Raw genomic sequence first — 16,737 nt, 5'->3', positions numbered from 1 at the left:
GGGCACGAAGGTCGTTACTGTCTCTACCAACCCTCGTGGCCCTCGTCAAACTCGTCGCCACCTCTGTACCCCCTCCTTCCTTGCATGAGGGTTGAGGTGTGGATGGGAGGGTCCGATGATATGATGGTGACCCTCGTGCCCCCTCCTTCCTCGTGCAAGGGTTGCAGACGACGATATTGATCGCCTATTAAGTAGGGAAGGTGACAAGTCCAACGAGGACCAAGAGTGAAGCTAAAGGCAACGGTAGATCTAACAAAATAGACGAGAGGAGAGATAGTGGCGAAGGCAATACAATACTGTAGAGCGAAGGTGGAGGCGGGTCCGAGAGGAACCAAGGGCAAAATTATCATTTACAAAAAAATATTATATAGCAATCTTTTAAAGTTGGGGCACTCTCTGATAAAGAGTTTTTTTTTTTTATAAATTCACCCTCATAATAATAATAAAAATAATATCTCATGACTTATAATTTTGCATAGTCGGAACCGTCCTTAGGATAAGGAAAATTATGACTTAATCCATGTATTTGATCTCATTCTTTTTAGTTTTGTGACACGGGCTTCTCCGTGACCTACCTCCAAACAGCCAAGAAGAGGGACACAGCCCCGAATCTGAAGCGAAACCACTATGTAAAATTATTTTCTATCTCGCTTCACATGGTCGACAACTTCTTATTGTGGACGCCGTGTGGACCAAACTCATCAACCATACAGAATGATCAAGCTTGAAGACCTTTCACTCCTATCATTTACTCAGGTCTCAGGGAGGTCATTCGTAGTGGTTCACTTTTCCTATCTACCAGAAGTAGCTTCAACCCCCTAAATTTGAATTTGTGTCACACATTGGACTTCCTCATCGACTCGCTGACGGAAAAGAACTATCGCCACTACCAAGTCAAGTTATAGTACCAACGGTGCCCTATCGACACCCTCTTTTGGTCACTGACAATGATTACTCCCAAGACAAATGCGGTTGCATGTACACCTGCACACTGCTACTACGTGCACTGAGGCCCCCACGCGGCTTCTCCGCACCCTTGTCGATTGTTTCCCACCAAAAACCAGTGAAACTTCGCTTCCTCTTCTTCTTCTTCTTCGTCTTCTTCTTCTTCATGCAGACATGGTGGTACAAACGGTAGGGCTTGTGGGTTCACCAGTTCCTGAGCTTTCACTGTCATGAAATGACCGCTCAGCCTGGTGTCAACGGAAGGGAAGGGAAGGGAAGGGTGGGAAGGCACTTCTCCACCCAGCCCCAACTTGGCTGTCATCTCAGGCACTGAGACTCTGCATTGAAAGGGATTGTGATGAGTTTGTCGTTGGGGGCCCAAACCTATTGTGAGTCAAATACCATGTCCAACTGTAGCTGGACCTTTCTTTTTCCCTTACTGTATCACAGTGAAGTTTGGTTTCTTGACATTTCTTCTTAACCCAAATCAAGAACTGCATTTCTTGGTCTTACTAAGGTATTTATATTGTTAATCTTACATTTATCTTACTTAAAAATAAATAAATAAAAACTCATCTAAGCAGCATTGTGTTATGGATTTAATTGATCTAATTTCAGATATCAAACTATTGGATTTCATGCGAATAAAACTATTGGATTTAATTGATCTAATTTCAGATATCAATTGAAATTAAATCAAATTCAATCACTAAACTGGCACTTTCTTGAAAAGTTTCTACTCAGAAAATATTCATACAAGATCTTTTTTTTTTAATCCCCATTCTTCAAAATTTTCACTCTTAAGAATCTTCATCAGGAAAATATTTTAAGAAAATATTAAATTTGTTAAAAATATTAATGATCGGAACACAGTAATTGTGCAATGTTTACACAAATCAGGCAAAATTTTATTTTGGCAACATTGAGGAGATGATGCAACATGACATTGTGCTTATGGCCCAATAACAAAGCTAAGGCTGCTAAGCCAAATTGGCCAAAACAGAGATATATTAGTCCAATATAATCATTCAAACCCAAACCATACGAAAAATGTACAAAATAACGTACATATGCATTGTAGAGAAGAACACAAAGTTTGAGCACATACAGAAATTTCAAACAAGCTATGAAAAGACAATATATGATAATGAATTTTATAAACTACTGAGCCTTCATTGCATTTTCTCACAAAGCATAAATAGAGAACAACCATACTATAGTTGAGGTGATAAATTTTGTAGACAACAGTGTTTAACTAGAAATTTTGTAGGGACAGAAGCAGCACTCACAGAGGTGGCTTCATGGTCAGCTGAAATGAGAACTATTAGACCAGAAAGCACATCACTTGGCTCTCTGTATCGCCAGCACCAATTCATCTGTAATCGAAGAATGAACGAGATTATGAATCCAAAGTAATTAGTTTTTAACTTGTACAGGAACAAAAATGATTATAGAGCAGACTTGAAGCACCACCTTTGTCAGTGACAGCCTCGGTCCATGCCAAGCTACAAACTGAACTTCGTAGGATAACTTAGAAATGGTTGCTAATTGAATCTCTGTTACAAATCAGTGGATGAGTGGTTGCTTCAACCCCACAAAAAGACCTGGTTTCATGAAAATGCCTATTTTGCACTCTTACTGGAGGTAGTAGCTGACAGAGGACATATGGAAGTGAACTTACAAAAGTTACATTTCCATTTCTCATCGTCTGAGACAAAACTGGCTTCCCTATCTCCCATCCAAAACTCAAGGCACTTGTGTATCTGTTTCTGAAACCAACCAGCATCATACAGAAAAGAGTCTTCCCCCAGTAATGAATGATCTGATTGCAACTCATATCTGGATAAAGAGAAGATAGATGCATCGGTAAGTTTACAACTGAGATTCAGATAGACACTACATCCAAGTCAATCTTGTGATAGCTACCTCAGGAGAAGCTGCTCATGAGATAGGGAAAGCATACAAGAAGTGTCTTGAAAATAAGTGAACACATCTTCGAGCATCTGTTAGGTACCAAATTAAAAACATCATATCAAGTTCCCCGAGAAAAAAAGAGAAAGCTATCATCAGACTTTCAAACTGTTATTGATAAAATATTTAAACAGAATAAGCAGGAGACGAAGTAATACACTAATTAACTAGGAAAGTTACAATTTTCATAACCAGAGGCACGTATACCATGCTTGGAATCAGGATAAGAGGATATCACAAGTCTCATTCAGGAAAAGTATATTGCATTGCTATAAATACTTACTGACTGAAATGGGTATATAGCTGAATAAATGACACACATATTAGTTAGCTTAAAACATATATAAATAAACAAAAATCAGAATAATGTTTGCATGTGATAATTGCTCATCTTAAAACATTGCAAGAAACTAATCATGATTTTAAATCATAAAAAGAAAATTCTACCTTTACATCAAAGCCTAATGACGCAATGTGTTCCTTGACATCTCCAGACAGTATATATAGGCGATTCAGCTTAAAATGATCAAAGAATTCTTCCATGGGGAAGTTAGTGGTAACCAAATTGTCCCAAAGGTATTTATAGCACATCAGCTGGAGCCTACAATCACAAATCAATTAGCACTCAGAAATTTTATTACTCATATAACTGCAAGGAAATGTTATCAGCAGAGATAGTAACTACTTGACATAGTGACTAAAACAGTTTATTCAGTAATTGAAAGATACCATGCCTATCTAAGAGAAAGCCCATGCATGTTAGCCTCACAATTCCAAAGATCAGAAGATATAGGAGATTCAAATCAATTGGGAAATGTTTTCTTTAAATATCTGTTCTTGGATGGGTGATTGTACAAATTTGAGTGGCAGATGGACAGTCAGTCATTAAATTGTGGTCAGTTTCTCCTAAACAAGCAACACCCTCACCCTTCCTTTTTTAACAATTCATAAGCAAGAGAGAAAGAGAGAGAGAAGAGAAGAAAGTGGTGATACTTTAAACCTCCTAATGCCTCTGGGACTCTGAAAAAGCAATGCTCCATATTCAATCTTAAGGTAAAAGGCCTGGAACGAACTTGTAGTTTATGTGAAACTGAAAGCAGAATAGGCTTTTTGATGAGATAATAGTCTAAGCAATCAAAAATATACATGAATGACTAAAGAGACCAAATCAAGTACCATGTGGTAGAACTAATATGGCCAGAAGTCATGAAAGTCACCTAATTTTCACTAATAAAACTACTATAACATTTGTTTTTTCCATGCCAAAATAATTAGCATTGTATGAGTATTATGTGTAATATCTGAAAGACCTCTGTTACTGGCACTAGACATGACAATCATGCCATAATATTAGTTTACAGATAGTATCATAGTACAAAATCTTCTATTTAGGTCTCTCCACCAAATTTGTCTTAGTTTGCTGTTTGGCATTAGTTATTGAGACTGGAAGTCGGCAGGATGTAGAATTTGCTCAAGTCTACTCAACTTAGGAGTTTTACCCTATATTTAACTCCATGATAAAGAAAAGGTTGATGATGATTGCATGATTGCTTAATTATAAAGCAGTTGAAGGTTCTTATCTTGATAAAACCTTATTCTTAATCTACCAACATGGGTCCATTTAGAGAAGTTATAAGTCAGAAATTGTAACATTTGCTGATTAAACATTTGAATCATGTGTACAGCTAAGAGAGCCTCTGAATCATCTCTACAAAAGAATTGTAACTGGTTAAGATGAACTTGACCAGATAAATTCTCCATTACGAAGTTGTATAATTCAAGTACTACCTCTGGATTTGCAAGTCTCCTACCTTTGGAGAGGATGGGGTCCCCATACAATGTGTCATGGGGAAGTGCCACAACAATCATGAAAAATGAATCCAAAATTGACATTCATCATATGTTATTTCACAAAGAGAAATTATTAGAACCCTTTCAGAAAAGCTGTGATGCTACAAATGACACAGGGTTCCTGATACATATGTATAATTATAGCATTGGCAGGTGGAAGTAAGATTATTTGCAAAAGGTCACCTGGCATTTCTCCTTTGTGCTTCCGAAGGCACTGTTGCTTTATAGCGTGTCTTTGTATCCACTAAGAAGGTGCAAACAGTATCTTCATCTCTTGATAATCTAATTTCATCAATCACTCCCACCATCCATGTATCTTCAACAATCCCTACTCTGACATAATATAATGTCAATACCATCCGTCAGCAAATGAGATTACATTCTTAGATTTATAAAACATAAATGGATCCAAAGGCCATGCGAGAGTGACATATATATGCATTTATGTGCTAATAAAGTGGAAAGATTGTCCATATTATCAAATGAATGAATCCTCCATGCATCTACCTAAGATTAATCATGACAATGGAGAACTTCCAACTCTTGTGAAGGGAATTTATTATCCTTACAACTGTAGCTAGATTGTTGTTCTTTCAGATGATCTCCATAAATATTTTTTTACGTCTCCTGCTATCTTACTTGGGTACTTATGAAGTTTAAGGCATTGAATCTTTTTTGCACATCTTGTCACCATAATAGAAATTTTGGTTTCCAAAAGCAGATATCCCCAAGCTTCAAGCGATGTCTCACTTCTGCATCTCCCGCTTTTAGAAAACATCTACGAAAATATATCTCAACTAATCCATTAATTTGTTGCATAAGATATAAAGAATACTTGGCCATACAACTATCTGAAGCAAAATGCCACATCTCATTTACAAGAAAGAAAAGAACCTAGTCACATCTAACTTTGAGAAACCCACCTCTAAATACAAGGATATCAAATAAAGAATTTCATGTTGAAGATTTTCTTCCAAGTGAAAGATCTGATGTTCAAGCAATCGAGAATTTCATGGTAAAGTTGTGCCATGCCATGATGATCTTAAATTACATCAATGAAAAGCATGTATATCGAAAAGAAAAAAACAAAAAGAGAAAAGGTTACCAAAATCATGAGAAGACAGACATAATTATCCTGATCTACTCAATGTTACACCACCAAATTAGCTTTAAGAAGAAGGCACAGACATACACAGGAAGCTCACGAGTTAAGCCTTCAAATAATAGTTGGTGCGCTCCCACAATGAAGTTCATCAATTGTATCGCCCAGTATTCTTCGACAGACTCAGTACAAATTTCTACCTTCTCCACAACCTGTTTTCAAGTGAAAGATATTTCAATTGCCTACCACCTAAAAAGACAGAATAAGAATGAGAAAGTGATAGAAAGTTGAATGTTAGATTTATCACCAAATTGGAAATCAATTTACAGAACTTAATAGTATGAGAATAGAAGGGGTGCTATAATATTTTGATTTTTGATAGACCATTTTCCCTCTTGATCAAGATAACCTAAGGAACTTTCTCAGTTTCTCATGTTAAAGGTTTTAGCACATTGGTGTTCCAAGGACTATGAAAATGCATAATCTAATTTCTCAATTTAATTCTGTATGCATAGGTTATCATCATAAACATGTGTGTGTGGTATGCATATTAGGATATACGCCTCTACATCATTGCAACAAAAAATCAGACATGGCTTCTCGAGATTAGCAATCAGCATCATTATACATGATCCATTATATAAAAGGGAGACTAGAAGTTACACGACCATAAATAATTTTGCATCTTAGTCTCCGTTGATTGACTCACCTCCTTTTCGAGTTGGCTATGGCGATCTGAGCCAGCTTTCATAGCTACAGTTCTTTTTGGTTTTCCATGGGTAAGGGCAAACTCCATTTGCTTCTCACACCATTCCTAGCATTGACGGGTCTTCAAATGAGATCATAAAACAACATAAACATATCGGATGAGAGGGACATTAAATCCGTAATCAGCAATAGAATATGGTTTCAGTTTCTCATCTTAGTTGTTAAGACGACACTAAATATCCCATTTTTTATTAATCCTGCGACCAAAAGTAGCTGAACAACTGCTACAAAAGGCGTCTTAAGAAAGATAGGGGACAAAACGAATCTTTGTCTACAGAATGGATAAAAGCAATAAACCTACCGTGCCGATGATGTCAGTGACCGAAAGCCCCCTCCTAGACCGAAATCGACGAAGAAGGGAGGATCTTGGCGGGACGAAATCCTCGATATTCGGCGTCGTGGCCAAGGATTGAGGCCGGCAGGAGTGAGAGAGGACCGAGGGCAGCGGGGAGACGAGGGCGAAGCGAGAGGCAGAAGAGCAGGCGGAGGAGACGAAGGGGGAGGGGGAAGAGGAAAGGACGGAACGGGTAGAGGCGAGGGCGGCTTCGAGGAACGCCATCTCTTCTTCGCTCACGATCTCCACCGGGACGTACACGTCGTTCTTGGCTGTCGCGGTAACGGCGATACCAGTGACGTTTGAGCTGGGGGAGGATGAACACGACGGAGCGGCGGAAGTGCTCATATCTCCGTCCGGGTAGCGCGGATCCCCGAACTGGTCTGTAGATGGAGACGGTTCAGTTCAAATGGGTCGGAGAAGAATAAGCTTATCACGACCGTCGGATCTATACGATCGACGGTGCTCATGTCCATTGTTATAAATAATATATCTTCAAGATTCGTGATATCATAATGCATCCGTGCCCTCCACACCAAACCACGACTTGGAGTGCGGGCCGTTCGTTTTGCTTGATCCAGATCGACGGACCCGACGTGGCAATACACTAGCCGTCGGATGGTGGAAGCGGACGGCGGAGAAGGCGCCATACGCAAACCGGGGAAGGGCGGTGGCTCTAATTAATTGATGGGCCCCTGGGATTGATCCGACTTGTCAAGCTCCTAAAGTTTCTGGACTCAACTCATTCAGAAAACAGAAGCGTACAATCAAAGAAAACATATGATCGACTTGATTCGGACTCGGTTAGACCAGCCAAGATTGGACGCAATCAATCTGAGTTGATTTCAATTGGTCAAGATCAGGTCCTCAGCACCACCAAATGCAAACAAGTTGGGTTCATGGGCTTATCGCCTTGCCCAAAGTTGGCCCGCGACACAAAAGCCCACCGTTGGATGTTGATCGAGAGTCGATCTGGATTTCGAATTTGGCATGACAGGCTTGCAGATCCTTGCAATCGATGGTAGGTTTGATTGGCTCTGTCGTGTTCGTAAGGCTAATAATTGTCTTGATAGTGAAGCGAGTAAAAGACAAGCAAAAACATGTGATGTGTTGTTGATGAACATACGTGGGGATCCTTCTTCACTTCTGGAGTATTAAATTAGTGCAGAAACGCATGGTTTTGCTTCATTTATATCACGTAATGTTACTACTATTCACAGTTTGTATTGGATATAAAGTTAAGTGAACCAAACGGCTTTTGGGAGAGACAAGTGGTTGACGTGAACGTGCAAACCTACTCGCTGCCCCCACTACCACGCCATCTCCCTTTCTTTGCCTCTCCCATAGACTTACCAACGACCATCCTATTCCTTCTTCTCTCTCCAGCCCCAACCAAAAGGTCGTCATCACACCTCCGTGGTCGTGTAAAGAGGTCACCTCCACCCCACTAATCCTCATCATCAACCCACCTACTCCGACTCAGCATCTACATAGAATACTTCCACGCACCACTCCGATGTGACCCCTCAATCGTCGCTCTCGATCAATCACATCAGCGCAACGCTGATCCTACGGCGAGAACGACCCATCACCGAACGTAGTTGTCCTCGCGTGACCGATGCCGCTCTAGATTGAACGGTTGTTAGCACCGTCATTGGTTGGTGATAAACGCTGTCTCGTGTTCCATCAACGGTACGCTTCTCAACGCGCCTCCGCCACCCGGAATCCTATTTTTATTCCGCACGTCCTTCCCGTCGCTTGCTGCCCCTCCCCGGATCCCAGACACGAACTACGAGGTTGTCGTCTCACAACGCGACACGTACGCCGAGGGAGGTGGAACCCAGCCTTCGACGTGCCTCCACTGGGCGCACGGGATCCGTGAGGAGCCGACCGGCAAAACCGGCAACCGCAGGTGGGCCACCCGCCCGGCACATGCCTAAAGCGTAACCGGTACGCGCATGGAGCTGACCGAAGTCCGACGTGGACCGATCTTGACCGTCGTCGCCGGCCAGTTCCACGTGTCGCCGCCGTCCAATTCTTGCCCCCAAGTGGCGGCTCTCATATCTTCCCCTGCCCTTTCTTTCCCACTCCGAGACATTAGTGGTGGCATCAAACGAGCGATCGAGGATAAGAGAGAGAAAGGGAAAGAGTTAGAAGAAGAAGAAGACCGCTTGCCATCAATGGCGGTTGGCGCCCTCGGCCACCGGGATATCGGTGTGGCCCTGAGATGCTCCCCGTAAAATCTTGTCCGTCCATCCGCCGCTTCGCGATCTTGCTTCAAAACCACGCCACTCTTTCACTCCCTGTCTAGTCCCCACGAGTGAGGAAAATTTGGGGGCAGCGGCGATGGCGTCGGCGCGCGGCGGCGGCGGTGGGATGACGTGGCAGGATGAACTGGCCAGCCTGGTGGAGGACACCGGAATCAGGTACGGCGCCGGCGTCCCGGCGGCCGACGAGGAGGAGCGGGACGCGAGGGATCTGGGCGGGAGGGTTTTCGAGAAGGGATATTACGGCGTGTACGAGGAGGGGACGGGGGCTGCGGCCGAGGAGAGCTTGAAGGAGCAGTTGACGGGGTTCGTGATGGCCACGGGGGAGATGCTGCGGGAGCTCGGTCATGGGTGCTGGGATATCGCGCAGCAGAGCCTGGAGGGAGTGGAGGAGACCTACGTCGGGAAGAAGGTCAAGGGGCATTGGACTGTGGCGTCGCAGCGGCTTGAGTTCTTGAACGAGTACCTGCCGGAGGATCGGGATCCGGTGCATGCTTGGTCCGTCATCATCGGGGTCTTTCTTCTCGCTCTTCTCGGTAACAATTTCTAGTGTTCTTGATGATCTTGTATGCATTTTGGCGAGACTGGTTTGATTTTACTAGGATCTTAAGGAATTATACTAAGAACACCAAGAAACTTCATGCATTCAATTCACAATTACTTGCTGTGTTAGAAAAAAGGTATTCTATTATCCATAGAACAAATTCTGCATAAAGGACCATTGCAGATAGTTCACTTTTAGATGTGTACATGGGCATAAGGACTAGAATTTCTCATGTATGTTGAACTTGGTTTTGTTATTTTGTTGGCCAATAATGTTATTTCCTCCCATTTTTCTGATACATATTCCTCTTTTAGTTTGTATTGATGTCTGTCATCTGTAAACTTATTATTGTACAATAGAATTTGAAATTGTTTCTTCCAAGTTTCCCTAACTTGCTACCTTCCTGGACTCTCTCGGAAAGTTTTGGTTAAAGATTGTATTTTTCCCTTATGCTAATTTTTTCACTATTATATCATAATTATCTAACCCAAACCTGGTCAGTCCTGTCCGGATAACTAATCTTTAATTTCATCAGATTATAAAGTTTGTCTTGCTGCGTGACTTTTGCAATCAAAAAATTTGTTTGGTATTCAATTAGTATCATGTAATTCCTCTTTTTTAAGGCAAGTATCTAATACCTGTATCAAATTTCCATTTTTTAATTTTAAAATTGTGTTCGTACCTGTCGTCTCCAACATTCTACAACCTTTCTGTGTATATTGTTTCCTCTTTTATCTTGGTAAAGATTTCAAGGTGGCAACCAGCGCCTGATTTGGCCTACAACCAGCCTCAAGAATTAATACACAACATATATGGACAAGAATGTGGGTTTAAACTCCATGGAATTCTTGTAATTCTTTTTCAAATTGGGTTTGTTTCAAGCTTGAAAGATTAAAAAAAATTACAATTAATTCATTCCATACAATATTTGCTAGCTAGTACAAGTCTCATTTCAATGATCATTATGATACTGCCTTTAATAAAACATTATGTGTCATTGACTGACATCATCAGTAAAAATCTGTGCATATAAGTTCCATTTGGTCCATTTAATATACAGTTTCTTAATATTTGTTTATCCATATAACATGTTTTCTTTATTCTGACCAAAAATCCTGTGCAGTACTAAGTGTAAATAGTGGAAATGAGACTTCTGTTGAACTGCCAAGGAAGCTGTATATAAGTCCTCCAGGTGCTAGCCGCATCCAACTTCTAGATGGTAGATATGTTGCGTATCAAGAAAAGGGAGTTCCAGCTGAAAGTGCTAGATTCTGCATGATTGCACCGCATTCTTTTCTTTCTTCTCGTTTTGCAGGTGCAACCTGTTCCTCCTTTCTTCCGTTTCATAGATAATGTAATTAACCCTCAAACATGCCTTGTTTTTCAATTTATAAACTAACTTGTCTTTCTATACTTATATAGGAATACCTGGCGTTAAAGAGTCTCTCTTAGAGGAATTTGGTGTTCGATTGGTTACTTATGATCTTCCAGGTTTTGGTGAAAGTGATCCTCATCTCAGTAGGAATCTCAACTCATCAGCTATGGATATGCTTCATTTGGCGAATGCTCTTGGTGTTACAGACAAATTCTGGGTAGTGGGTTATTCTGGTGGAGCCATGCATGCATGGGCAGCTGTTCGTTATATTCCTGACAGACTAGCAGGTATCTTTTGTTTGTATAGTTCTTGCACAGTTTTTACATTACCCTTTCACATCTGTAGATGCTAAAGTTTTCCAGGGCTGTTACTTCTGTGACTGTGACTGCAAATCAATATTGAATGTTTCTGATCTAATTTGTGATGTAATGTATAAACAGGTTGTTTCTTCTTAGTGCTTCATGTGTTTTATTATTCCCTTTAAGATGAGAGCTGTAGTTAGTTTTTAGTACATAGACCTAGCTTTCTGAAACTGTAGCAAATACCACGAGTATCACTTGAATTATTTGTTCTTTTGTGATTTGGGATGAATAATGATCCGTATATTGGAACTTGTTGTTCCCTTTTTATTAAGACTTGTTGGTCCAGGGGAGTTTTAGATATTGCTCTCTGATATCCAGCAGCTAACGGATCCATTTGGGTAAGTCAATCTCTTGCTTGATGGAAACATAACACCAGTTTAAGTGGATTCATGTTAAATTGCTAGTCATGTCCGTGCAGACTCCTTGATGTCTAATGATGCTCTTTTGCCAACATCAAATTAATGGCAGAAGGCTTCGGATGATAATGCTATGCGATTACAAATTATTATATGCTGGATGATCAGCAAAACGTTTGTGAAGAGCTTAAGACCATGGCAGAGAATATTTGGGAATTTCAAACACTAGTTCAATCAAGAATATGTTCTGTCAACGATCCTTTATTTCATAATATGTTAGGTTAGCAAGTGCTGGATGAAGCATTGCTTTTATGTTCTATAGATGACTTTGACAAATTGTGAAGTCAGACCTAATTGTAATGGAGGAACAATTTCCATCCCAGCAATTGATTGCAGAGAATCTTGGGAGAGGAATGGTCTTCAGGATGGAACTAAGGTAGTAATACCAAGGGCCAGTGTTAAGATTCTATGGCATGTCTGACTGAGACCATTATGAAAACTGTCTTATTGTGACCACTAAAGTTAAAAAAAGGAAATTCTGTTATAAAGCAAAAAGACAGTTTATAATGTTGGCAGGTATACAGCTCCCAGGATTTTAGATTGAATATTCATATATGCTACTTGATCATTCCTTTAAGCCATGTATGATACTTGTTCACAGGATTTGAGACTGAATGATCATATATAATCACATAGTTAATTTAAGCCAGAAATCTTAATGATGTAGCATTACCTCCATCCAGAATTTCTTGTTCATTCCTTTAATAATGGATATGTAGTAGGTGTTTGTTAATAATTATGCTATCAAATCACGGAATTGACTTCTTTGTTTGTAGGAATGATCTTTTGGTTTGATATAAAATATCAAAGAAAGAGGAAGCCCCTAATCTGAAAAGATGACGCAATCTTTACTCTGTCTGTTGGTTTACTTCACTCCTTGGCTGTTTCATATTTGTGATTTCAGGTGTAGCGTTGTTTGCTCCAATGGCCAATCCATATGACTCCAGCCTGAACAAGGAGGAAATTCATAAAATTTGGGATAAGTGGACTATGAAAAGGAAGTTAATGTTTGTTTTGGCTCGGAGGATTCCCTCTCTTCTTTCATATTTTTATCACAAAAGTTTTTTGTCTGGAGAATATGGTCAGCCTGAGAAGTGGTTGTCATTGTCACTGGGTAAGAAGGTATGCCTAGTTTTATTTATAGTTTTTCTAAAATTTTTTCCCACTAACTAGCTGTTTTTTCTGAAATTTGATAGAATTTCTGGAAGTTTAATGTTATGATACATCTCATAATTTTCTATTATTATCTTATCAAATGTTATTTGCACAAAAGAAATCTTCTTATTTGTCAAGTCAAAAAAATCTGATTTTATCGTCACAATTTCCATGTCAATATGATCACTTTTTCAAATGGCGCCTTTATTCTTAGAGACCTCAGCCAGTGCTTTTTTGTTGATCTTTAAATGTTTTTGTATTCGCAACATTCTAGCATGTTTTGAAAATTCTAGTTTCTGTTAGCTTTGCTGTGGGCAGGTGCATAGCATTCCATATTCAACAGCAACAACTACTGCTACAAAAACAAGCCAGAATGTCCCAACTATTCTGTAAACCAATAACCAAATTCCTCAGGGAACTGGTAGTATGATGTGGCTGTTTGGTTTTACAACTACATTACTGTTTCATGCTCGGACATTTTGTATCATTTTCTTCATCTCATGTTCCTGTTTTGACTTCTATTGTTTGTCATCTACAATTTAATCAATGAAGTACCTGACGATCTTGTACGAACTGAATCAAATAGTTAAAATTTTGAATTTGTTGAAGGGGGGGGTGCTCACATGCTTTGTTATTTTTTTATGAGTCTTTACCCATTTCTTTCATTTGATATCTATGGTCTGTATTATGCATCTAGGATAAATCTTTATTGGAAGAGCCAACTTTTAGGGAATTCTGGGAGAAGGATGTGAGTGAATCTGTCCGTCAAGGAAATCCCAAACCATTCATTGAGGAAGCTGTACTTCAAGTATCAAACTGGGGCTTCAGTTTGGCTGATCTACAAGTGCAGAGGCAGCATCAGGGAAAAGGCCTCCTCTCATGGCTCAAGTCACTATATAGTCAGGCTGAACACGAGTGGGCAGGCTTTCCTGGCCCTATACACATCTGGCAGGTCTGTGTTTTCTTCTCTTTTTCACATTAGGAATCAGGTGCATTTGTTAGCTTGCAAGCGATACTTATCCTGCTTAACATCCGACGAACCTTTTTTTCTCAACATGAGGTCAATATGCAGTCACGTTCAAAGCTCTTAGAATTTTTTATACAATTTGCATCCAGTCCACTTTCATCATTGCTTGAAAAGTTTTCATATTTCTGCATACTTAAAATGGTCATGCTGCATATTTGTCCTCTCCTAAATGTTGGAGTTTATAACCAGGGGATGGATGACAATGTGGTGCCACCATCGATGACTGATTTTGCTCGACGGATGATTCCAGGAGCAACATTGCACAGGTTGCTTGGTGAAGGACACTTGTCGTATTTCTGCTTTTGTGATGACTGCCACAGGCAAATATTCTCTGCGCTTTTTGGAACTCCTCAAGGCCCTCTCATGATTGAACCAGAGGTCGATCAGTCACTGACTGAAGAATACATCGACGAAGAAGAAAGGACATTGCATAATTCTACCGAACAAGAGTAGAGCATCTCTTCTTTTTTTTCTTTACCTCTCTTTTTCCCTTTTTAGCTGGGGGGAGGAGGGGACTTAAATAGTTTTGGGTGGTACAGCAGTGTTCTTTCTCTCTCTCTAGAACTCCAAGGTAAGGTTACAGTTTCTATTTTTTTTGGGGAGGTATACACGGAGTAGCTGGGCTAATTTTCCTGGGAACAACAGTCTTCAATTCACTCATTGCAGCATCTGATCCTTGAAGCTTGGCGGTAATCATCTCGTCCAAGGCTCTTAGCTATTTACTTATTTGCATCGGTTGCAATTGCAATTGCTACACATGTACCCTGCATTTCACAATCTGATTGATATATGAAAAAGTATTTTGTGATCGCTGTACCTACTTCATCTTCCACCTACGTTTATGTCCGTCTCGGTGGTGATATTATATCCACAGCTTGTAGTATAAAAAAAATGCTTCGTAAATGGTGGATGAGACCTGTGCTTCCTGCGTGATATATCCATGGTTGATTTATCCATCCTGTTAGCTATAGGTTGATCGGGCTAACCTTGCAAGAATTCGTCTCATTCATGGTTAGGTTTGAGATTGTTTTTTCTTCGACATGCTTGACTTGGGCTAATCAGATGTTGGGTGCATTGACTTCTCTTGTATGTTTGTGTTAGTAGCTAAAATGTATATGTATACTTGGTACGGTGGTAAAGGGATTATCTTTGACACCAAAACATCGTCTTGATCTCGAATTGCATCATGCGCCCCCTTCATGTTGTTCGACTTAGCTACGTCAAATAGGGGCTGCTCAACATGAGCCTCGTTGGATGAGATCAGGAGGAGCTCGACCTTGGGCTTGCTTGCATTAACTCAACCTACTAAGATCGAGAGAAAGCATTGGATAAGCTATGATAGAGGAGGCACCTCTCGATGAGGGATCGACTTAAGGGATCGATCGTTTTGAGGTAGTCAAGTTAGAGTGAAATGTAGCCTTAGCTATACTCTTATAACCCTCTTAGTTAGACATTTATAACCCTCATTGAAACGACTTGACTTTGACAAGGGTTTAAGAAGATTGTTAATCTATGTGCCACTTCTTAGCATTGTTCTTTTTTCATCCTAGTAGAAACATAAATAGCTTGAAATTGAATGAGCGAATTAACACATATGGGTGCAGGTCAACCACTAGTCTCATCTCGTGACATAATCCTTTAAAGATTTATTCTTATATTATCTAATTATCATATACGTAGTTAGTTTTACCTAAATTATATGACACTCTTATATATTTATCAGTAAAGAGTCAACCTTCTCATAAACTTTAAAGATCAAAAAATATATTAGTAGAAATGTTAAGCTCAAGATCCCACCGATAGATACTTTAACAAACACTTAATAGATAATACAAAATACAAAGATAAACTTCATAATGTTTGAATAATCACTCAACATAAGATATAAGACAATTTGTTGCACCCAAAAATCTTCACAAACAAATGTTTATATGATACTACTGTGGAACTAAGTGATAAACTAACTTAAAATATTACTTCAAAGGCTCTGTCATGCAGTTTACTCCAAGGTGATAAGATGACTAAATTTTTTAACCACTATGCACATAAAAAATATCCCTAATAGTTGCCTAAAGGTTTTATTTTTAAGCAAATTTATCTTTTCATGATGACCATACAAACTTGAAATAATCATAAAATCCAAATAAAACGGGGCTATCAGACTTACCGTAAACCTTTTACATGATATATATATATATATATATATATATATATATATATATATATATATATATATATATATATATATATATATATATATATATATATATATATATATATTACATTGAATACCTTCCTTATGAGTTGCCGACGATCAATATTCTATATCCCTGGTCTCATTCTAACAAAAAATTATATATCGTCCGATAAAACCCCTCCAACGATTAAATTAATATGTATTTGTTTATTTTAGATATCTAAAACTCATAAGAAGTTTAATTTTGTTAAGTAGGTTCCAAATAGAAAACATATATGATGATACTATTTTATATATTATTTATTTTTTTTATAATAATTAATTTAATAATAAAATATTCTTATAGTATAATGTTGATGTGACATATCTGTATGCCTTGATTAGACTCTATATGTTAAGTCTCAACTAATTGAAAATATTAAT

General features: G+C 39.2%; 2 protein-coding genes across 4 annotated transcripts; one reads left to right on the top strand and one right to left on the bottom strand.

The window, feature by feature from the left end:
* Positions 1-1,996: 1,996 nt before the first annotated feature.
* On the bottom strand, positions 1,997-7,368 carry LOC135581525 (exonuclease V, chloroplastic-like). 3 transcript variants are annotated; one of them, XM_065114731.1, is made up of 9 exons: positions 6,939-7,368; positions 6,579-6,683; positions 5,960-6,081; positions 4,951-5,100; positions 3,364-3,517; positions 2,872-2,948; positions 2,627-2,784; positions 2,419-2,501; positions 1,997-2,321 (listed from the first exon to the last, which is right to left on the bottom strand). In XM_065114731.1, coding segments are annotated over exons 1-8 (1,149 nt in total). In that variant the 5' UTR covers positions 7,320-7,368; the 3' UTR covers positions 1,997-2,321; positions 2,419-2,499. The 3 variants fall into 3 exon arrangements, with proteins under 3 accessions (XP_064970803.1, XP_064970802.1, XP_018682718.2); XM_065114730.1 differs by having other exon boundaries at positions 2,419-2,784; XM_018827173.2 differs by having other exon boundaries at positions 2,419-2,784; positions 4,951-5,095; positions 5,973-6,081.
* A 1,680-nt stretch (positions 7,369-9,048) lies between these two features.
* LOC135615774 (uncharacterized) lies at positions 9,049-14,933 on the top strand. The gene is made up of 6 exons (XM_065114729.1): positions 9,049-9,774; positions 10,906-11,097; positions 11,205-11,444; positions 12,840-13,057; positions 13,788-14,042; positions 14,307-14,933. Exons 1-6 carry the CDS (start codon positions 9,318-9,320, stop codon positions 14,568-14,570), a joined length of 1,626 nt encoding a protein of 541 aa, XP_064970801.1. The 5' UTR covers positions 9,049-9,317; the 3' UTR covers positions 14,571-14,933.
* Positions 14,934-16,737: the final 1,804 nt, after the last annotated feature.

This window comes from Musa acuminata, chromosome BXJ2-6 (genome assembly GCF_036884655.1).
Source record: "Musa acuminata AAA Group cultivar baxijiao chromosome BXJ2-6, Cavendish_Baxijiao_AAA, whole genome shotgun sequence".
Taxonomy (NCBI): domain Eukaryota; kingdom Viridiplantae; phylum Streptophyta; class Magnoliopsida; order Zingiberales; family Musaceae; genus Musa; species Musa acuminata.
Note: the sequence above shows the minus strand (reverse complement) of the source record. Positions and strands in the feature narration are given on the sequence as shown.